This window comes from Thunnus maccoyii, chromosome 5 (genome assembly GCF_910596095.1).
Source record: "Thunnus maccoyii chromosome 5, fThuMac1.1, whole genome shotgun sequence".
NCBI lineage: Eukaryota > Metazoa > Chordata > Actinopteri > Scombriformes > Scombridae > Thunnus > Thunnus maccoyii.
In genome coordinates this window covers 10,457,464-10,480,571 of record NC_056537.1, presented here as the reverse complement: position 1 = coordinate 10,480,571, position 23,108 = coordinate 10,457,464, and the positions used below count along the sequence as shown (strand labels likewise).

Sequence of the window (23,108 nt, the reverse complement as noted above, 5' to 3'; positions counted from 1 at the left end):
TCTTTTTGACCCACCAAAACCCACTTGGAGATACACCACCCATACAGCCTAAGTCACACTTTACAAGATTTAGAAGTAAAGTAAAGTAGTAAACAGATTTGATGTCTTAAATGAACTGACAGTTTGTGTTACGATACATGAAACCATAGTACAATGTTATATAATGATATTAATCTATTTTTTATAATTATGTAATGTTATTGTAATTGTTATTTGTACTGTGTCTACTATATCTATATCAGACACACATGCTCATATAATACAATCCACTACACAACAAGTCAATTCACAAAAACAGTCAACACAGAAATGACTAAAGTAGTAGTATCAAGAAAAAAAGAAAATGAATTAAGCAAGGCCCACCAGGATACATCCATACAGACATGAGAGTCGCAGTGTTGATCTTCTCATATAATTGTCAGTATCACAGTCAGTAATTGTCAATACTAAGTGAAAACACCTGGCCAGTGCCCCAGAATGTACTTAAGCCTGCCTACCTTGATTCCAGCTCTCCAAAATGTCAAGACTTTTCCTTTAAAAGTGCTTTATCAGTGACACAAGGCCTGAAGGAGAGTGTGATGCAAATCCCCCTGTTTTTGGTAAGTTATCATGTGTTATTTTAGCAGCATTTGGTATGAGAATAATCTCTAGATGTATTGGTGATCACAAAGAGTCTCATCTGTTTGTGTTGTTAACAACCCACAACTGATGGACACAACAAGATCAATAAGTTTGGACACTAACGGATCACATTTTTGTTTTAACGTTTGTTGTTTGAGTCTCGACGCGTCCTGAACAGTCGTCCTCAGCTGCTTCACCTGCAGGCTGGTTCAGCTGCCTACTAGCCGCGATGGCAAATCTCGCAGCATTCCAGACAAAACTCGAGAAACTCGGTTGGCTCGCAGCAGGACTCGAACAGGACCGAGTGGCAGTGGGCGTGGCAGTTGAGGTCCTCTACAGGTGTCTCCTGGACGGCCGAGCAGCAGCGGGCACAGGCGTGGCAGCAGGAGGAGCAGAGGGTGTAAAGGCAGGAGAAGCAGGCCTCCAACAGGCCCAGGAGCAACACAGAGCACTGACACCAGAGGCACGCCAGCAGCAGGTGAAAACACGAGTCTGCGTGCATCGTAGTGAGGAAACGAGACAGAAAAAATGATTTAGCAACAAATATAATATCAGAGGTCAGAAAAAAAGCTCTTGTGTGTTCTAAACGCCTGTCAGACACAATCAAAACCAGGATTAACGATTCTATTAACCCTAAATTAATCTCTCGCATGTTTGTGTGTTGTGCCAACTAGAACTTAAAAGAGAAACTACTCTGCTGCAGTGATCAAGTGTGATTGTGTTTACTTAATCACAGAGCTTCATTCAGTCCTCGGGGGAGAATAGAAAAGGCCACAGAGGCTCCCAGTGATGAACAACAACTAGGAAGAAGCTGTCACAAGATAATTGCTCTCCTACCCAAATTAGGTGCATGTGAAATTGCATACATTAACCCCTCTGGTGGTGTTACAGTGCATCTCTCGTGATCCTCACCGTTGTATTATTACTCAGCTACTGTTTTCATCCTCACATGGACCAGATAGTGAGAGAGCTCATGAAGCGAGCTGTTTTATCCTGTTTACTCAAGGAAGTAAATGAAAAGGAGATGGCAGAATTCCCCGGGGAGTGGGGTTCAGCGTTTTCCTGCCACCCGAATTATACACCCCCCACACATAACTTATGCTAATGTCTGTGTGTAGATGAAAAAGGAGCATTATGTGTGGCTACTGTATTGATTTAATGCATAACTTCATAGAGATTACAACATGAACACAATGATAAACAAGGAGTGGCCCATCACATGCTTTGATAAAACTGGAAGAAAGTGTAGCAGTTTGAAAGCGTTCAAGGGAAACTTTTTAGAGCTCCATTTGTACAGAAAGATAGATTGTCTTTGTCTTCGGTGGTCACAGAAAATGCATTTGAATGTACACATTTCAGTTGAATGCTCACTTATCGTAACTCATTTCCCATCAGGCTGCACTATAGTATGTTTCCAGACCTCTATATAACCACCCACATCTTGTGTTGACAGCTGTTTCCACTAGTTGGAGAAACAATTGCCCAATCAGATCTTAGGCGGAATGAAAAACGGGCGCGTCTTCCTCTTAGCTTGAAAGCAACCTGATTACATTAATGAAAAATAAGAACAGAAACATGGCCAAAAAATATGATTGACATTGACACAGTTGTACAAGTTATTGTAAACGGACTTACAGAAATAACTCTTACATTGCCATATTTCTTAGATCTATGTGAAACACGTTAAGCTAACTGCTCCTAGCAACCGCTACCACAGCTTCCATGTCAAATGAAACGGTGGGACAAATATGTCACTCGTGTCGACTGGTCAGGACAAAACAAAATAGAAATTGGGTTTTCAATAAATAATAGTCAAAAGCATGTTAAATTAATCCAAGAATAGCTACAATACACATATCAACCTCCTCTTTACTGTGTCAGTACAGTTACATGTTTCCCATTGAAAAGCTAATGGAAGTGGCTGTGAGCTGGGTGGGAAAATTGACCCAACATACATTTCCCAAACCAATTCCTTTTTTCTGAAAACTGAAACATGCTGTTCCAGTAAAGCACTAATGTCACTTTCACATGGCTTTGTTTTCAGATGTTGAATGGGTTCATTGCTGTTCTTTGTAATTGAACCACAAAGGGCGGTAAGTTCATTCCAGATTGGCGCAACAGGAAGACAAAGAAGACGCCACACTTGAAAACTTATTGGACAAGCCATTTGATGTTTATGAAAAGACAGTGTTGAAGGAAGGGTGACGACTAAGTGGTTCTCACCTCAGGGCCCATTTAGCAGCTGTTCTGGGGCTTTTGATCATATCATATGATCTTTATCAGTAGACGGAGTTTGCTGAGTTGTTGTAGAAATGTTCAATTTTCCAAATTATTGAGCACTTTAAGGACTTTTTGTCGATGTTGAAACCCAAGTTTCAAAGTTCATTTTTGACCTTGGAACAGCAGTGACACAAATATGCTTTCATGCATCTCTAAAACTCACTAATAAAACACTGCTAAATTTGGTAAATTAACGCCAGGATAACCTATCTCTGGTGCACTGCACAAGTCGCTTCAGTGGGAGGTTTTGGTGGGCGACATTCCCAAAGAGGCTACAACAACAATTGACATTAAACTAATGTTCAACTAATCAATCAGCCAGTCCAGAGCTCTGAAATTTTTTAAGTGGAATTGAACCCTGGCAAACATATAAAAAGTAAACTTAACACCATGCGCAGATGTGCCTACCACCAGGTGTAGCAGCAGGTTGGTGTGAGCCAGCCACATTACTCCTGCTCCTACTTCTCCTGCTGCTGCTGCTGCTGCTGCTGTGTACCAACAAGCTGGAGGTCTGGTGTCGGTCCAGAGAGAGGACCGTGTTGTCTGAGACTGTGTGGCCACATCGTGGGCAGGTGGGCTTGTGGATGTCACATTGAGGCTTCTTAAACCCTGTTGCCCCCTGTGAGACCTCTGCAGACGGAGCTGCAGCAGACAGAGGCTGAGCTAGACAAAACAGACATGCAGTAAAGATTGTCTTACTTGATAATCACAGAAGAGGAATAGAATAGAAATTATTTAATGATTAAACTACGGAGTGAGCACAAAGCAAATTTAAGTTGTAATATATCCGCAATTCAAAATTAGAGAGTGCTCAGGGACAGATTTGTGGGTTTTGAACACTTTGGGAGCACAAAATATTTGTCTTTCAACCTAGATCTTATCATTTTCACTACATTTACGTTTTACATTTTGCATACATTCATTTTTTCTCTATGTTTACGTCTTTCACTATTGTGATCTGGTAGGGAATCTGCACCAAGAAAGTACAACATAAAATGATTGGGATCCCTTAACATTTTTCTAATGTTACTTAACAGAATTGTTAATTAACTGATTCATCTTGCTGTCACATTTCAGCTTACTTTCCTTCTCAACAGCTCTGCAACACTTCAATGAAATTACTTTATTTTTTCGTTAAATCTCTTGCCAAGAGTCACAACATTTGACTTCGTTCACTGTATTGTTTGCTGTACAGGTCTCAGGGTTTCCACTTACTGCTTATGAGGTCAGTTGAGACGGCATTTCCTCCACTGATGGGATCACATGCTGAAAGGATTTCCTGTGCTGATTTTAAAGATGAACTGCCTTGAAAAACATCAAAAGAAAGTCATGTTAGCTGAAAAGATGCATGCCGTACAGTATGGATGTAAACTGGACGTTGATGCACAAGGTGAAAAAATGTGAAATTCACAATCAGCTCTAATATTTTTGCCAAAACATTGTGACGAAGATTCCTCGCTGACCACAGTTTCTGCACAGACAAAGTCTAAAACAAAAGATAAGTTTTTATCTAATTTGCTAATTTGGTTGTTAAGATTTTTTTTTCACATAAAGGCAGTCATAAATAACATACATAACATAACAAATAAGTAAGGTGGTTCAGGGTCTTTACCACCCTGTCATGTATAAAGTCTCTCAGGGAAACACCAAGATCTTGCAATATTTTTTGCTTGAAAATCGTCAGCTTTACAGATAATAGCAGCACAAAATATTTGTTATCAGTTGAATCCTAAGGAGTGGCTCAAGCAGCTTTGTGTATGTGCTATATTAAGTAAAATAGACTAACTTACAGCTTGTTTCAGATCAGATCTTAAGCACTTGCCTTTAGCTGGGTTGTTTGGTTCCTCTGTGCCGTCCACAGATAAATTCTCTTCTAGTAACATGTCTGATGGACATGACTGCTCAGGATCTCTGTTACATTTCGTTCAACAGACCGTCTTCATCCCCCTGCTTCTGTCCACACCAAGAGGTCAGGAAACCCCCCAATATGCCGGCATGAGTCACCGCTCAGGAGGCTGTGAGCTGTACTGTAAGTGTGTGGGTGTATGTGTGTGTGTGTGTGTTTTGTTGTTGTCCGGTGAATTAATAACACTCCCCTTCCCAGCAGATCCCAAGTGTCCTCTCTGAACAAGCTGATCGCAGAACAGCACAGCTGGTCGAGGCCTGGTTGTGTGTGACTTTAGGTTGTCTTCTCTGTTCTGCTTTTAGTCACCTAACACAATGGAGACACATGCCCCACAAGTGTGTTAGCTGAATATGCATGCAAGTTCTCGCTCTCGCTCTCATGCACACACACACACACACACAAACCTTGTCAAAGTCCTTCCACTATGCTAATAAATGCCAGTGATTCAACAGTGCATCACCTTGTCTTGCAAAAGTGTTAAAGTTATGCTAAATAATGTTTGTAGATGTCATGGGGAAGGGAAAAAAGGAATTAATGCTCCAGAATTTTTAATTTGTGCTCCTAAATTGACTATTTGTGCACATGTATTATTCATTTGTGCTCTCTAATTAAATAATTCAAGCATTAATAGTTGTTTTTTATTTCTGTGTAATGCCAAACATTTGTCAAAACAACGCTATATGTCAAACAAAACATAAAAAATATAACAAACCAAAAAGAAAAACATAAATTATGACATTATATGTACTAATATATACTAAAATAACATATTTATGTTATTTTCAAATAAAAATAATACATGCACATAAACTAACAGAATTATTGTTACATGAATAATTATAAAAAATAATTAACTTATGTTTGACAAAATCTTAACTCAACGTCCACTTACTATGTTTTAACATCTCATGGTCTTCCTCGGTGGATGGAGTTTGCAAACTCCATTGTTCATGGCCTAAATGAGGCAAGTTGTGTTATTTTTAACAACATTTGAACCTACAGGATGTTAAAGTGTAACATATGTGTTATTAAATGTTATGTTTTAATGATTATTTACAAATAATTAATAACCGAATGGGAATCAATCAATAATTCTGTGAGTTTTGATGCGACAACCTCCCAAAACAAAATGAAACATTTTTAAATAATTAATTACAGGCAAAGTGACATATATGTTGGTTTGTGAAAGTGTTGTTTTCCGTTTCCAGGTGACTTCATGATTGGACACGTGCGACAGCATCATCATTACATCTTGATGAGGAGATGAACCAGATGAGACCAGCCCTTTTGGAGGGGCTGTTGATAAGTGCTGTCAAAAGTGCTGCGTTGCAAAACATGTTGACTTGCCCGCCTCACAGTGAGTATATGGCACATCAAAGCAACACATAAGTGAAGCTGTTGAAGTTGTCTAGCACCATGCTAACTTTCAGTCAGTAAACACGCCTCGTGAGGAGGCAATCAGAAGAAAATGTCATCTAATGGGCTGACAGCGAATCAAAGGAAGCCCTGAGAGGCAACAGCAAGCTTAAAGCTAACTCGTTATCAGCCCAGACAATTACTGACATTAGTCAAAACAGGGAGCTGAAAAATCTGAGGCCTTTGTTCTGCATTTGATAGTGAAGTCTACAGTTTCAGCTTCACTTTATAGTGATCATCAGTGGATGAGAGGATGCAATGCTGTTGGGACTGTTTATCCATGGATGCTGGTATAATTTTAGCAATTTACATGGTGATGTGATTAAAAAAAACAAAAAAAAAACTTCTCTCAGTGATCATCAAGAGATAAATATCCATGAATATTAACTGTAATTGATTTTAAAAATGACTGTTTCACAAAGCAAGTATAGACTGTTGTTGAGGATCAATAATGCACAGCATGTATTTCAAGGTATTAAGGTATTTTTCACTGTCCTCATATAAATTTCATTGCTTTTATGTCAATAACTACATAAAACACACATTGCTAAATAAACATTCAAAATGGCATTTTGCAGCAGTATTACGAGGACTCTGTATTGTACTCATGTCTAATGGGAATAGATTTTGTAGCTCTATTTACAAAGTTCACTCTTATTTTTAATCCTACTGAACAGAAATGATCTGAACTGTAATGGAAACCTGAATGTATTCACTGGTTTGTGTTGTGTTGAGTGTAACATTCAATACATAATATTGAACAACCAAATACCGTCAATTATTCTACCACTGTCAAAAATATGGAAAATGTTTTAATGTGATATGTCGGGCTTATTGTTCAACATTGGCTGTATTTATCTCACTAAGCATCGGCAGTGTATTATGCATTAACATTCAATAAAGCCAAATAATACATTTAATTTATTCAAGTTTATTTATGTGTATCATATCAGCTTGATTTCACAGGTCCAAACATAACACCACAACAAGTGTATTTACTCAAGGAATTTATTCTTTTTCTTTGTAAAAATCTCAAATACTAAACAAACTAAACCAGTCTAACAGGTAAAACCACACCAGATTAGTGGCAGTGTGTCTATAAGTATACTGGTGCATAACATTTAAATTTAGCCTGTATACTGAATTGGATTTAAAGACAACAATGTTATTTATCAATGTCATTTATGGCAGGTCTCATTATGATAAATAAAGCATTAAACATATATTTATTACAGATTAATAACTTACATTGTACAGATAAACACATTTTTTATAAATACAGACTGGTGTATGCACTCAGCAACTATCCTGAAGCCTTCTTCTAAAGCCACAAACTTTTATAAAAGAGGAATGTTTGGAACAATCAAGTTACACACAGTGAAACAGGAAAACACACATACAGTAAGACACACTGACATAATAAGAATTAGAAATAAAACCCACTTCAGCAGGTTGAATCTTTCTTTGTACAGAGAAAAACAGAGAGGAGCCACAAATGTTCAAATATTTCAATGACACACACACACAACATCTCCATCTTTGATGTAACGTGTGATTCACCACCTCTATACTTTATTCTATTACTTTTAGGCGATTACAGCAAATACACAAAACATTCATTTTCTACATTATTACATATATTTCTGTGGATTACTTTGGCCTTTGGAAAACCGGTATATATTACTAAAACACATGAAGGGGCTGGATTTGTTTGTACTTTTGAATGTGTACATTCATATATATCACCTGGCTTTTGACTTTGATGCTTGTCATGATGCCTTGGAAAGGGATCCTTTAAAAAAAAAAGATTATGCTATTAATATCTGAGTAAAAGAAATTATGAAATGTATAGATTCAAAAGTGAATAAACTGTAAAGTTACATTTAAAGCTCATAAATAACTGACAGAACATTTTTTAATCTCTTTGAAATATTAATTTGAATATCTGAAAAATTCTCAATAGCTCAATTTTGATGTGATCAAATATTTTGCAGACGACACATACAAAAGATTAAACATAAAGTCACAATGATACTGTAAGTAAACTGTGATCTACATCCCTGAATGTTCAACGAAGGCATGCTTGACTGCCTCGTAGCTGATTATTTTTAATCTGTGAAGAAGTCATTCGAGGTCAAACAAGTGATCTTTGTCGTTTTCAGTCATGTCGAGCTGCAGACCGGCCGGGTTTACAGTCGGCATCAGAGATTCTTGGTCATTCAGATTCAGTGCTTTGTCTTTAAGGAAAGGAGACCTGCAAGAGATGACACACAGAGACGTTCTGAACATTGACTGCAGTGCATTATATTCAGCAACAATTGAACAAATTTTTGGAGTTCACATCCACAAAAAACTCACTGCTGGACTCGTGCAGAGGAGTCTGTGCTGTTGCTATCTGGTGTTCTGTTCTCCTGTATTTGACTCCTTGAGTTTCTGCTTGCACACTCCTTGAATCCTGGCAGTGACGCTTCTGCGAGTGCCGTCTACAAAAAAGATTGATCAAAAATCAAACCGTGACCTCGACTAGTTCCTCTAATCACGAAACAGCCGCTGCAGTTTATTAAAAGCAGCGCTGAAACACTGTTCTCTCACCTGTAAGCTAGCGTTCAGAACGGCACCAAAAGCGAGGCTGGAGGAAACATTTTTCATCAGTGACGGACTCCTGCAGAGTAACAAAGGTAACAGAATTTCAAAATGCACACAATACATGTCTAATTCATCCCAAGCAAATCAATACTTGTATATATTCCATAAAACACAGCATGGAAGACAGTGATAGTTTGAGGGAAGGTCAGTTTTGATGACAAATAATTCATTTGAATTAATTATCAGGAAAGAACCTTGTACAAGAGCCTTGAAACAGTTTCCATAATGATTCCACTCATGTATTACCATGCGAACACTGATGCCTATGATGAAGAAGCAAACATGTCGAATACTGTAGATGCAATATGGAACCAATTTTACTTGATGGGACTTTACACAAGACTATATTGTACATTTTGTCCATTTTAGCCTTGACGAAAACACTGTGGTGCCAATATATGTGTCTGCTTGCATTATTAAAAGCTGAAAATCAATGTCTGCTACTATCTTTTCTCCCTTGTGAACTGTACCCAAAAAATACCCATACAATTTCTTGAAGATCCTAAAAAAATCTTAATTTTTGTCAATTAATGTCTAAGAATGTTAAAAGTATTGCATTTGATTTGGGGCAGATAAAATCTAAAATAGCCAATATTTGTTCAGTCTGTGTATTGTATAATAATTACATTTTTGTTTATGATTCACATCATAAACCAGTAGAAGAGAAATAGGCCAGAGTCTAGGTAGTTATGAGGGCTGAAGTAAAGATAGGAAAGCATTTTTGCTTCAGTACTTTTTGCTAAAGAAATGATACAGTGGTATGATTCCTCTTTTGGAGAGAGAAAGTCAGAAACTTTCATTTAATTTGAATTTACACCATCGCTGTGATAAACAAGAAGTCTTTCTGTCTACTGTACCCTGTGATCTTCTGGGATCTCCTCCTCTGGTATTCCACCTCATCCACCGTCCACACAGCGCCTTTCACATTCTCCACACGCACAAAGCACTTGTGCAGGCTCAGGTTGTGGCGCACGGCGTTCTGATCCAGAGAAAATCAGAGTGATGGAGATATTACTGAATACAAGCTGCACAAATCAGGTACGACACACACCGGGATCACGGGGTTAATTATCTGCGGGTGTGATACCTTCCAAGTGGCAGCGTTGCGTCTGAAATAGGCAAACGTCCGTGTGAACCAGTTGTATATCTCGTTGAGTGTGAGTTGCATGTCTGATGCTTCCATAATAGCCTGTAAATAGAGAGGAAACAAACTGTAGCGCATCACAGGATCAAATTAAAGCCCTTCTTACTTGTAATCCAAGGAATGAAGGGAAAGATGCACATTCATCACACAATCAGAGGCAATACTTTAATTTATAATCCTATGAATCAACCAGTAATCATCTGACTGACATGTATTGGATTCAAATGAATGCGCTCACAGGACAACATGAACATAGAAGTTAAGATAGAGACGTCTTTCCTAGATAAGAAAGGCCTCCAACATCATTATCTCTGTACTCTGGGAACCAGCAAATACAAAATAGAGAAATGAGTAAAAAGTCACAAAAAACAGACACTTCTATCTAAATTATAGGATAAGGCTGATGCTGTTTATCTAGAATTATCCTATATTTTTCTTATTGTCAACAAATCCCATGAAAAGACCAAAACCAACAATGAACTGATCTTAATAACAAGTAGCTTCTGCTATCTTATTCCTCTGTATAGACCTCCATTGTTGTCCAAAAAATATTTTTAAAAATGCATAATTGAGCTACACCGTTGTCAGGGGTGACATGTTCTTTAATTAGATGAGCATGGCCACTTTAATTCATTTTGATTCAATCCCATCTACACTTAACAGCTGCTGTAGATACTCAGTAGCGCACCAAATGTGTGTTGATCTGCAGGTGAAAATCATTCCCAACAAATGCACCATTTCTGCTTGTTTAAGTAACATTTGCTAAAAACTACGGTGCCCAACTGTTTTAGGAAATAATTTAGCCTTTTTAAAAACCTGTTTTCAAGAATATCTGTCTGCCAGTGAAACCACAGACACGGTAGAGAAGTCTTGAAGTATCGAGAGACAGACTAACCTATTGCTGGTTTTGGTTTTGGACAATAAAAATATAGAACAATGAATGCCAGCTTCATTCTTTGAGCACTAAGTCTACAAAATAATATAAATATACACTCAAATTACACATGCAATATTACACACACACATACTTTTAATCCAAGTCATAGATTGTACCTGTCTTATCAGTGTCGCATAGGTAAAAGGTGGTCTGATATCAGTGTTCTTGTAGAGCTCATATTCATTTTCTGGATCAAGGGGGAAAAAAAGAGTGAGTGAAAACTCAAACTGAAACAGAAAATGTGCAATGAACTGTATTTCTTCTGTGTGAACATAATGTAAATGTTACCACAGTATTTGGTTTACCTGAAGACAGAGAGTAGATCAAAGGCTGATGACGATGTCTTATGGCCCCAGCACATGATGTATGAGTGGGCGACTCCTCCTCACACCCCTGGGACGGAGTGCCGACAGGGGCTAGAGGTTGAGGGGAGACCTGCGCCGAGTCTGACGGGCTCAGCGAGGGCAGGTTGTCGGCGATGGAGACTGAGCTGAGCTGAGTGCACGACAACAGGGAGACGATACAAGTTAACAAAGGAACGAGTGGAATGAAAAGACTGACGGAGAAACAAAACAGAGAAGGAGAATTTCAACAGAGTGTAACAGAGCGATTTGATCCGCCTCTTCAGAGGTGATTCCACTAATACCGCGAGAAGAAGGAAGCCAATTATTGTTAATTATAGGGTGAAATTGTTTGGTGAGTGTTGTGATTATGGTGCAATATTTGCAAGATTAACAAATGATTAGCTTCCACATTATCAGAGCATGTCTGCTGTCTGAAAACACAACAGCAGCCATCTGGTGCCAACAGCTGGGCGCCGAAAGGAAAGGAAGTGCTCAGGACTAAGGATTACGCCTTAGAGATGTCCACAAAGGAACAGTGAAAAAGTCATTTGAGAGTTACAACAAAAAGGAGTACAATGGTAAAACTTTTTCCAAGGCATTCGTTTGTGATCCAATCTGGCATCATGTCTCAGAGAAGGTTCAAATGTTTTGACCTGCACCTCGTGCTAGCGTGCCTCTAAGCCATGCTTTTTTGTTTTTAAGGAAATGCCATCATATTTTTGCAACTCATCCAACTGTAAATGTTTGCCAGGTCACAGTGCTAAACTCCAATTACAAGCTGGGCGGCATCTTTATCAGTGCACACACTGCAGGATGGAGAAGATGAGGCTGCAGCCAGGCAAGTGTTATTTTCACTCCCCATCACATATTACATGGAGTTTTGCTTACAGCTCCGAAAACACCGCACAGTTTTACGGTTCATTTAGTCTGACTCTGTTGTTCACACAGCTATTACTGCACACTATCTACCTGTAGACAGCGTGGGTCAGCAGCCGTATCAGATTGTGATACGGTTAATGTCGGTGACTGTAGACTCGCGGGTGCAGAGAGCGACTGAGCTTCTAAAGATGGCAGATGCAGGTGAGCCATCATCGCTCGCAGACGCTCCCGTTCTTTGCAGAGCTGTAAAGAGGAGATGAAGGGAGGGGAGATGCTTCAGAGTGGACGGTCGCATCAAAATCACTGAACACGTTTTTATTGAAATGGAAGGCTGTGAACCAGACACATTTTGTAGTACAATTTCCTGCTGTGTCAAACATCAGGAAGGAAACGGTAGTGATTGAACATTACATGAATATTTACCATGAGAAAAAAAAGTTGTTTAGATCCTAAAATATTGAAAAACTGAGGGGAAAAGAATCCAGTATTGCAGACTAATACTGCTTTTGTAGAAATGTCAGTGGAGATATTTTTTTAAATCAATATAAATCTGACAACGTAACTTAATAAACCGTTTCAAGCATCAGGTTTAAATGGCTACTAGCACAGAATCAAGTAGCAGCTCTAACCTCACTATGATTGGTCATCTTTACAGGACACATGCATACCTGAAGGTCAAGTTGCTGAACCACCTGCATCTGGACTCTGCACTGGGCTGTACTTCTGTCATCCAGAGTGTGCTCACTGCCTATGTGCCTGAAACACACACACACACACACACACGCACACACACACACACGCGGGAGCTTTAAAGGAAATCTCTACAGAAAATCTCTCCTTTGAGTATCAAATACTCATCACTGAAAAGTTTGTATTTTTTCTCCTTCACAGAAGATGACAGCCAGTAATCAGTGGATTCCAGTGGTGACCCAGACACAGATCTATCTTCTTATTATCTTCTTATTATTTACTCACACATCTATCTTCTTATTATTTATTGTATCCACAAGAAATAATTAGAAGATTAGAAGATCTGTGAGTGCCATGGGTGTTTTGTTTGTTTTATCCTTGCCACAACCATGCACCCGATACCCGAAACTTGACTCAAACCACTCATGCACTAATTAATTCAATGACCTCTTGGCGAACGTTTGAAACATTCTGAACATATCAAGAGCAGAGAAGCGGACTGTGCTGAGGGAGTGATCGGAGAAGTTTTTATTGGTGTTTTTGATGATCCAAGCTGATGTTTTAGTCCCAGTTTTTGCCTCTGATTTCTTTTCCTTAAATTCAAATGACAGATAGGCATCAGTTTTCCTGAAAGATAAATTCCCAGTGATCTTTGGTTGTTTAACAACACTTGCCAATGTCTTGAAAGTTTTTCCAGAATCATCAAAGACTCGTCTGTCCATGTGGATAAAATAATATTCCATTCGCTGCACGATAAATAAGATTTGTAACCCGTTTCCCAGATTACGACCCTATTTTCTAAACCAATTTAAACGTTTTACCATCATTTATATTTGTGTATACACATAACCTTTCATGACATTATCACATAATGTGTTTATATTTTCCCTGTGTTGTCTAAAATGAGTTTGGTGAAATTAGAAAGTCTCAATTTGACAATACTTTTCATGTGGTGAGAAAAAAATCCTTTATGATTCTGGAAATTCCTTCAAAACAGCGATAAGAGTTGTTAAATAACCTTTTGGGTTTTTTTCAAATACAAGCTGATACTAGTTCTGATTCCAAGGTAATGATAATACATGAGAGGCACCAACAGGGCCTTGAAACATTTCAGAGCCACTTTCAAGCCTCCAGGTGAGTATGTGGTGCTGAATAGATAGACTTTCAGCGGAGTACACTTCTGAATCATAAACAGAAAGGTGCAAAAAGTCAGAGAGATATCAAAAGTGAACTGTATGAGGATGAAGTTAAAACCTACTTTATAAACTGGCTGAAGTTTTCACAGACTGACTCACATCCAGGCCAGTTACACACCCCGTGACTGTAGAGAACATGCGTGGCGGCACGATCAGCTTTAACAGCACTAGATGAGAAGGAAGAGAAGGAGAAGGAAAGTACTGTCATGATTAAAAACCACATCAGCCAGTCAACACAAACAAAACGAGAGCAAAACAGCAATAAAACAGATATAAGAGAGCTTTCTTTTCTTCTCAGGTAGCAGAAAAATGACAGAGAGAGGTGGAGGGGAGCACGGAAAAACAAATGGAAAACTATTTACTTTTGATTTGGGACATGTAGTCATGTAAACTTTTTTTTTCTTTGCTGAGCTACTTCAGGTGGTGGAATACAAAGCAAACAAACAAAACAAAATATATCGTCCCAAGGGGAATTAAAAGCAATGTGTCGCTGCAAAAGCAAACACCTCCCCACCTGCACCTTGAGAGAGAGAAAATGATGACAAGTCTTTGATGTTTTACAAAAAGGCAGCATCATCTGAGCTCTCGTGATTTATCTACAGCATGAAAACAAAAATTATACCATTCTGCCCTGCGAGGAGAGGCAGACTGCTGGTCAGCGGTCTGTCTCCCTGTGACTTTAGTTGGCTTAATGTTGTTAGCAGCAGAGCTCTGATTGGTCTTCAGTGTGGTTTTATCCTCTGTTATTCCGTTTGTCAGCTCTCTCCATATCTGCTGCATCTCTGCAGGGCTTAAACCAGCTAAAAGAAGAAGAAGGAAACAACATACAGAATAACGTCAATTTCTGATATATGATTAGGGAATGTATCATTAATTATTCATAAATGATACAATAGAGGCACACATGTGCATGTAGTTAAGAGTGGTATCTTTTTCCAGAATTATTCATTCACAGACTTACTCATTTTCACCTCATATTTTGAGAGCAGAGACACAGAGAGCAACTCACTCTCCTGAATTATCCCAGCTAAAATATTTCTGCTTTTACGTTTCATTTTCATCATTGTCTCCTTTTAGTGAGGTGCAGTTATATAGCTGAAAGTCAACAGATCTTCTTGTGTGGAGGTCTCGGTGACTAAATTGCATGTAGGTCCGTTGCGTGAGAATTGTCTATTTTCTTGTAACTTTTACTGACTGATTCAATCTGAACTTTGCAAAATTACAGCTGGCATCACTATTGCATTCCACAGATGCTGCTCCAAAGAGGGAGGAAAAGTGAAATTCTTGTAATTCATGACAGGAGGAGTGACCTGGAGAGAGGGCGGGGGAGGACAGGACCGGTCTCTGCACCCGGAGGAGCTGCTGCTGCTGCTGCTGCTGCTGCTGCTGCTGCTGCTGCTGGATTTGGAGGAGCTGCTGGAAAACAAGCTGCTGTGCGGGGAGCTGGAGGACAAAGAAAGAAAAGAAAACATCTCACAGCAAAGTGAGGTTGTATTTATGTGACATATTTTCGACTCCGCATAGAGTGGAGCATAGCCAGTGAATTTAATATCTGGAGTTTTTTTTTAGTTGTGTGGGCTTTGATCCCAGCCTTTTAAGACCAAAAACATTTCAAGCCACAGTATATCACATTATAAAGATGACCAAACCAATCACGACTGAGATTTTGTCAGTTATCCAGCTTTATAAAAAGTACAAGATCCTTCGACAATTATTTCACCAGGTGCTGAGATTTCTGACTGTCTCCGATCCAAAACAAAAAAACTCACCACCAAATCCGTCTCAGCTAGAAAGCCATGTTTCCAAACCACAAAAGCATATAAACATGTTATCACCTCATTATGTCGAACCTCCTGTTGAATTTTTTCAGTTGCCCGCAAATGTTGATGAAAGTTAGAGATGACTTATCAGTCTTCACATTTTTTTTACTGATCTTCAACATCAGCCTTCCCCAAAATGGATATTAAAGCTGCTACGATTAGTCATTTATCAATCAGTCGCCAACTATTAAATTCATCGCCATCTATTTTGATGATCGATTAATCATTTGGGGTCATTTTTTAAGAGGAAAATTTCCAAATTCTCTGGTTACAGCCTCTCAAATGTAATTATTTTGTGGTTTCTTTAGTCTTCTATGACAGTAAACTGAATATATTTGGGTTGTGGACCGATGGTTGAAACAAACCAGGACATTTGAGGATATTACTTTGGGATTTGGAAAACAGTGATTGAGATTTTTCATCATTTTCTGACATTTTATGGACCAAACAACTAATCAATTAATCGAGAAAATAATCAACAGATTAATTGATAGTGAAAATAATCATTAGTTGCAGCCCTAATGTATATATAAAATGTTAGGCCAAGATCTTAATTTACAAAAGGAAAATAAGAGGAAGACAACAATAACCACCTACCTCTTTGCCTTTCTTGCCTGGCTGCTGTTGAAGCAGCTGCAGGTGGATCTGTTGTTGTTGCTTCTTGTAAAACTCTTTAAGATGTTGCTAGAGAAATGGTGATGGTGATTAGTCATGTACACTTACACATGTAGAAAAAAAATGACTCTCAAACAAATTCCAGCAAAATTGGTTAAACGGTAGAATACATTAAAAACTTGAATTATAATTTCAAATATTTTATAGATTCAGTGTCACATTTCTTTAAAGAGGTTCTGCACACAAGCATATTTTTTTCTTTTGTTGAAAGTGAGGTAATTTGAGGTATCCGGCACAATTTCACCATTATTTAAGATGGGACACAATTGAAAGAATGACCAGAGGTTTCATTTACAGAGGTAGTTTTAGAATAATCCTGTAGTCAGAAGTAAGCTAAGCTGAGAGGTATATTAGAAAAAATCATAAATGCTACATTAGAGGCAGCAATTAAATAAAACAATGAAGTGATGTTTTTTTTTTTTCATTGACCTTCTTGTTATTTGTATTGGAAGGTCAGCAGACTAGCTAACAAGCTAGTTAGTTAGTTAAGTTAATAAGCTTACACTTATATCACTAAATTGAACTTGGAAGGTCAGTTAGGATACATAGCTAAAGTTAATGTTAACTAAAATATGTATGAGTGTTTTGCTTTTGTTTAGTTTTACTTTTTTGACTAGTAAATTAAATGGTCTTGATAACTATGAGCTAACGTTAGTATCACTAATGTTAGTCTGAAATAATAATACAATAACCTTTATTTATATAACATTAGCACTTTTCAAAAACAAGTTTACAAACTGCTTCACAGACATAAAAACAGAAAATACTAAAATTAATGATAATTAAAAGCCATTTTATAAAAAAAATGAAGGTTTGGTGTTAGCTAGCTGTTATGCTAACTAGCTCATGTTAGCAAGAACCAAAATCCAAGTTTGTTTTGATTAGTTAGATATTTTTGCAGTTATTTTACTAGATTGGCTATACCAATCTCAAATGTGAACTTAAAGGTTAGCCGGCTAAAATGAATGTCAGACAATATTGTAGTATTGTATTTTTTTTCAGTTAGCTAATTAGTTTGCCTTAATAGACTTGGTAACAAACTAGTTTAAAATTATTGCTATAATCTAATTCAGTATTGTTTGAACTTGGATGGTCAGTTAAGCTAACTAATTAACTGAAAGTAACTTGTTTATCTCAGTTTTGGTAGGTTAGTTTATTTACCTCCTAAACTGGTTAACTAGCCAACCAAAACACTTAAGGTAAGTATTATTATTAGTAGTGCCTGTAGTCGTGTTAGCATTGTATAAATACCTGCTGGAGCAGAAGGGCTTGTTGCTTCTGGTGGATCAGAGCCTGCAGCTGGTTGGGGGACAGAAGCTGCTGCATCTGCTGAGGAGCCATCATTGCAAGGAAGACCTTCAGAATGAAGAAGAGGAGGGATAAAATGATGCAGGACTACAGTCTACAGAGTGGAGGCAAAAGGACGAACTAGTGAGAGAGGAGGCAAGTGTCAGGTGTTAAACAATAATAACTAGTGGTGGACTCAGGCCAGGGGTGAACAAATAAAAACGGCACCTGATACATTCAGTTGGCCCTTGTCAGCAGAGAACAACGATGCATGTTTGGTAAAAGGGCCCAATTTAAGATTTATATTTTATAGGGTGTTTCAGAATATAAGGTTACAATTTATTTATTTATTTAGCAAACATTCCTTTAATCAAATACAGTGAATGGGTTTTAAATGTTTATTTCTCCCATTGCATCTGTAGTAAACACATGGAACTATTAACATTTTGAGAATCAGCTGTTTTTAGCAGTCTTGTAGAGGAAGCGAGAAGCAGGATTGGTGAAATAAAAGGAGAATTCTTTTGGCCATGAGTTTGTAAATGTTAACAGCCTCATTATGGTCATCTGGGATGCTCCTCAGCTTCAATTTGGAGAATGATCGCTCAACTGAGGCAGTTGTCTCTGGCAATGTAGCATTTATTTTGAGGTTTTGGGGTTTTGTCAGCTTTGGGAAGAATTGCCCACATCATTTTCTTTAGGGCACTTAAGCATAGCTTGGACATTGCTGGTAGGGAGAGCATAGGAAAAGTGGGACACCCTAAGTTCAGTGACAATACTGTCTTGGTCCATGTTAAAGAATTGGCGTCCTTGAAAGACTTGGCAGGTCTATTTAATTTATCATGCCTTTCCAGTTACTTGGGGTGGTAAGGCGCTGACATCCCTCTTGCCTTTGTCATGTATGTTTTTACCCCTACCAAGAAAGTTATGTTTTCACTCCTCTCCGCTTGTTTGTCTGTTAACAGGATTAATCAAATCATTATCTTCCAGATTTCATATCAGTTTTATGACAGGATACATTTTAAAAACTTTTTAACATGCCTAGGCAGAGGTTTAAGTTCTACTGGGCATCCTAACTTATTGCTAATGGCTTATGCAAATGTACCTTTATTTCTCTCATCTCCTCTCTTGCTGCCTCTAGCTGCATTTTGCAGATCCCTTAATGTCTTCAGTTTTCTGTCTCTTCTTGGCATTCTGCAATTATAAGGTAACCCAATGCTAATCTCCCTCTCTAAAATCCCATTTTAAGTAGCGGGCCCATGAGCATGATTTGTGACATCACAAATAGTTTGGAAGCCAATCCTGATGCAATATTCTTCTTATACAAGTGTGATGTGGAAACTTGAAGCCTCCAGTGCACAAACACTGAGAAAGGACTTTACAGCAAAGTAGGAGACATCTTGTTTCTAGCAGGAAAATATTAGAAATTACATATATTTACATATTCTTAGAGTCTGGAATTTATAATGAGAAAGAAGGACGAGATGTAATTTTTAGGATTTTTACAAGATAATTGAATTTTTTTGATGGAAAAACCATATCAGACACAAGTTATTATTCAAAGAAGAATATTCTATATACATTATGTCTGGAGGGGATCTGTAAAGATTTTACCACACCACAAGACTGATTTCCAGTTCGTATATATTTAGTATAGAAATGCTAAGTATGTATCTAGCTAGACAGCTACTATTACTCCCCCCACCCCCCACCTCCCGAGTTCACCAGTCGGTAATAACCATTGAATGGGAATCAACCTTTTGTGGACATCATCGTGCTAGATTGTGTCATTGACCCTAAATGAGATGGGAGATAGGCTGACCAGTTAATTAGCAGCACAATTACATGCTTGTTGTGACTCCTAATAGAAGTGTATGGGTATTAATAAAGGCAAACACTCACAGAATAATAACCGATCTGGACTGTTACTGATTGAGAGACAAATAACAGAGTGGTCCTTCTTTTGTATTCAAACAGAGGCAGCAGCGATTGTCATGGCTGAATTAAGAAACAACAAAAGCCTCTTAACAAATTCAACACACTGTATTACAAACACTACTAAAAAGTAATACTTGTGCAATTGATTATTGGGAAACATGCAATTTATTTCTTGCTTGTCTGAAAAATAAATTGTCGCCTGGAGTTTGTGAGAAAATCAAGCTACTACACAAAATTTTTAAAGTTGTGCTAAGTCTTAAATGTCAATCGCTGGGATGTGCAAAGATGTGACCTTGTGTTCTTCATGAGTTTCAGTGAAGCCTTGACGTCTATGTTGGAGTAATATCTTAGCAGCTCGCAGGATGTAATGAAAGAAGAACACACCAGGGACCTCGAGTTTGTCATTTGTCATCAGTCTTATGAGATAAAACCTCTGCTGTTTCCACTGCATTGATAAGATAAAATGTTAAGAAAATGAAGAATTCTCGCTTTGGTACAACCAGTGTAATGATCTCTATTTGCATGCTGTATGCATGTGTGAATTAGTGTTACATAGTACTAAAATGATTAGTCGATTGATGAAAATGTATCAGATATTTTATTGGCTTAAAGAATTTATTCATCAAGAAAAAAAAAAAGAGCAAAACATGCACCGGTTCTAGCTTCTCAAATGTAAGGATTTTCTTCTCTATCTTTGCAAATTGAATATATTTGATTTTTATCTTTTGGTTTTTTGTTAGTTAACAAAAAAAGGACCTTGAAGACTAAATTGTGATGGACATTTATCACAATTTATTGACAATTTTTAGACTATAAAAAGAATCAATTAACCACAAAAAAATCAACAGATTAATTAATGAAAATGCTTGCTAGCTGCAGTCCTTGTCTTAAACTTTTTGTGTCATTCCTCAATCTGCTTTTGTGTCAGATTATAAAAGCGGCATCAACATCAACACTACCGCTGGCTTCATTATCATGCTTTATAAATCACTGGGTGGTGTGTGGGTTGGATGCTGCAGTCAAAGGAAATACATTACAGATGGAGGCCCCACTCCTTTATTATGCAAGAAAACCAATCCTAAATGTAAATAGTTTTCATTTGTAATATTTCTAAAAATTTGCAGGTTGAAAAACTTTCACACACAAGCCATTATTATGTTTTGAAGACTGTAAACACACTTTAGCTGCTAGGTAACAATGCAACGGTGTCGTTATGACATTGTGACTTACTATAGTCAGCTGAAAATTACATAAAAATAACATCTTCAAAAATTCAGCTCACAGAGTTGCAGGGCTAGCAGACCTTTTACTATGGACAGTGCCAATGTTTTCAGTTGTTAAAATTCTGCAGGCTCACAAGTTGAGGGCCACAACAAGTACTGTATTTGAAAACGAATTAAGAGAAAAGAGCAGAGCAAAATTGACAAGATGAGCAAACAGACTGAAGGAAGGAGTGGCGACCAGACGTTCATTATCTGGGTTGTTTCATTGATCCCTTAGATAAAATTTCCCAGGGATGGAATCGTAACAGACAACCATAAAATTATGTTGGGCCATGCTTATTTGCCTTTCACTTGCATCTGTTTGGCCTAGGTCTGTGGACAATTATTCCTCCCTGGCCCTGACTCACAAACTAATAATGAAGGGCAAACAGAGTTCTGTGTGTCAACTCCCAACTCGGATCAGACCTCATATGAAATCCCCGCCACTGTCAACAGAGCTGCAGACTCTGGGTTTGGTGTCCTGTCAGAGGACGTCCAATATGGAGTTGACATGCAGTATTTCTCTTGACATCTGTTTGCCTAAGACTGTTCTATTTCCCGCTTATGAAGAGGAGAAGGAAGAGACGAAGGAAGAAGAAGAGGATGAGGGGGAGGACGAGGAGGAGGAAGAGGATGAAGATACCTGTTTATGGTGGAGACTCTGCCAGTTTCCTCTGCTCACTTCACTGCAGGAGTCCCCATTAGCTACACTCTCTCCTGCAACGTTGTCTGTGTGACTGATGAGGCTGCTGGCTGGGGTTTGACGGGCTGCCGTGGGACTGAGAGGAGACTCAGGCATTCCAGCACAGGTGCTAAAAGAAAACAGTCAACACTAAATAAGCTGTAAGACAAGTACGGTAGAAAAGTACAGTATGCACTTGAGCATCACTGCTAAATTTCCCCTTCTTGTAGCTTTGCTTTAAAAACATGGCCGGAAAGAAAACTAATTCATTATGAATTTTGAAACAGCAGAAGAAATTGGCTAATGAGTCATGCCAAGAGAAAGACAAAGACATTCCTTTCCATAAAAAGACATTTATTTTCACAACAAATATAAAGAATGCAAGGTTATGAATATAAATAAATACTGCAGAAACAATTTGACTGAACCACAGACTAGATAAAGTTAGTAAATCTTTGATTTCCATGTAAGACATGAAATGCATGTGAACAGAAACAGAAAATAAAGAATAAGTATTTTAAGATATTAAATGAACAAATCAACAAATTAGCCAAAAATGCCAAAAAACTTCTTTACATTAACATCATCCAGACCTTTGCACAAATGAAAACATTATGTTATATATGCTCTTAAATAACAGCATCCTCAACAAAGGTTTTTGTTTTTGTTACGTTATTAACAAACAGACATGTATATGACAATTACTGCACAGTATCACTTTTATAATTTCAGAAGATTACAATTCAAATCACTCATATTTGACACAGAATAGAGTCAGTAAATTTATCTGTGACTTCTTATGTGACGGATATAGAGATCCACGACAGCTTGCATGGAGTTTTCAAAGTCAACTTTTATCTATAAATAAATTATTTATCTATATCTGAACTTCTCGCGGCACTGCATAAAATTGAGAGAGAGAGAAAGAGACTCTAAACATACACAGAAAGAGTGAAAAATACAAACCAATTACTCCTAAAATGTAGAACCCAAGTATTAACTTTCCTAAAAACTGATGGCACAGTCATATTCAAAAGCTCTCTGATGCCTAAAGTCTTTCTTTGTATCAGGATAGCATTAAACCTACTTACTGTTCAGGTGAATAGTCAATTCAGAGCAGCCAGGCAGTGTTGATGTCTCCAAGTCATGCAGTTTGGCGTGAGGATGGGAGAGAACTGATGGAGTTATGTGTCTACTTGTGGGGGAGGAGTTACAGTGTCAGTCAATAGATTGTGAGAATAGCAGTTGATTACAGGGGTGTGAAAAAGAAGAAAAAATAGTTACCAAATTAGCTAGAGCTTCAGATCGTTTCTATTTTAGGCTCAAAATGGTTTAAAAGTAACAGTGCATACGTGGTGAGTGTCTCCACATTTGTAGTGAGGATAGTT

The 23,108-nt window shown here is 37.9% G+C and overlaps 2 protein-coding genes across 3 annotated transcripts; both read right to left on the bottom strand.

Moving 5' to 3' along the window:
• Nucleotides 1-798: 798 nt before the first annotated feature.
• Nucleotides 799-4,784, bottom strand: LOC121897309 (myoD family inhibitor domain-containing protein-like). Its single transcript, XM_042411716.1, has 4 exons — nt 4,724-4,784; nt 4,117-4,206; nt 3,310-3,564; nt 799-1,113 (listed from the first exon to the last, which is right to left on the bottom strand). The coding sequence occupies exons 1-4, from the start codon at nt 4,782-4,784 to the stop codon at nt 842-844; spliced, it is 678 nt and encodes a 225-aa protein (XP_042267650.1). The 3' UTR covers nt 799-841.
• Nucleotides 4,785-7,177: 2,393 nt separating this feature from the next.
• Nucleotides 7,178-23,079, bottom strand: LOC121896950 (forkhead box protein P2-like). Of its 2 annotated transcripts, none has more exons than XM_042411077.1 (16): nt 22,812-23,079; nt 21,682-21,850; nt 17,806-17,910; nt 16,477-16,563; nt 15,370-15,502; nt 14,682-14,859; nt 14,122-14,226; nt 12,842-12,929; nt 12,264-12,416; nt 11,256-11,445; nt 11,067-11,137; nt 9,957-10,058; nt 9,727-9,848; nt 8,816-8,885; nt 8,582-8,706; nt 7,178-8,504 (listed from the first exon to the last, which is right to left on the bottom strand). In XM_042411077.1, exons 2-16 carry the CDS (start codon nt 21,835-21,837, stop codon nt 8,348-8,350), a joined length of 1,842 nt encoding a protein of 613 aa, XP_042267011.1. In that variant the 5' UTR covers nt 21,838-21,850; nt 22,812-23,079; the 3' UTR covers nt 7,178-8,347. The 2 variants fall into 2 exon arrangements, with proteins under 2 accessions (XP_042267011.1, XP_042267012.1); XM_042411078.1 differs by having other exon boundaries at nt 7,178-8,477; nt 22,812-23,076.
• Between the last annotated feature and the right edge of the window lie 29 nt (nt 23,080-23,108).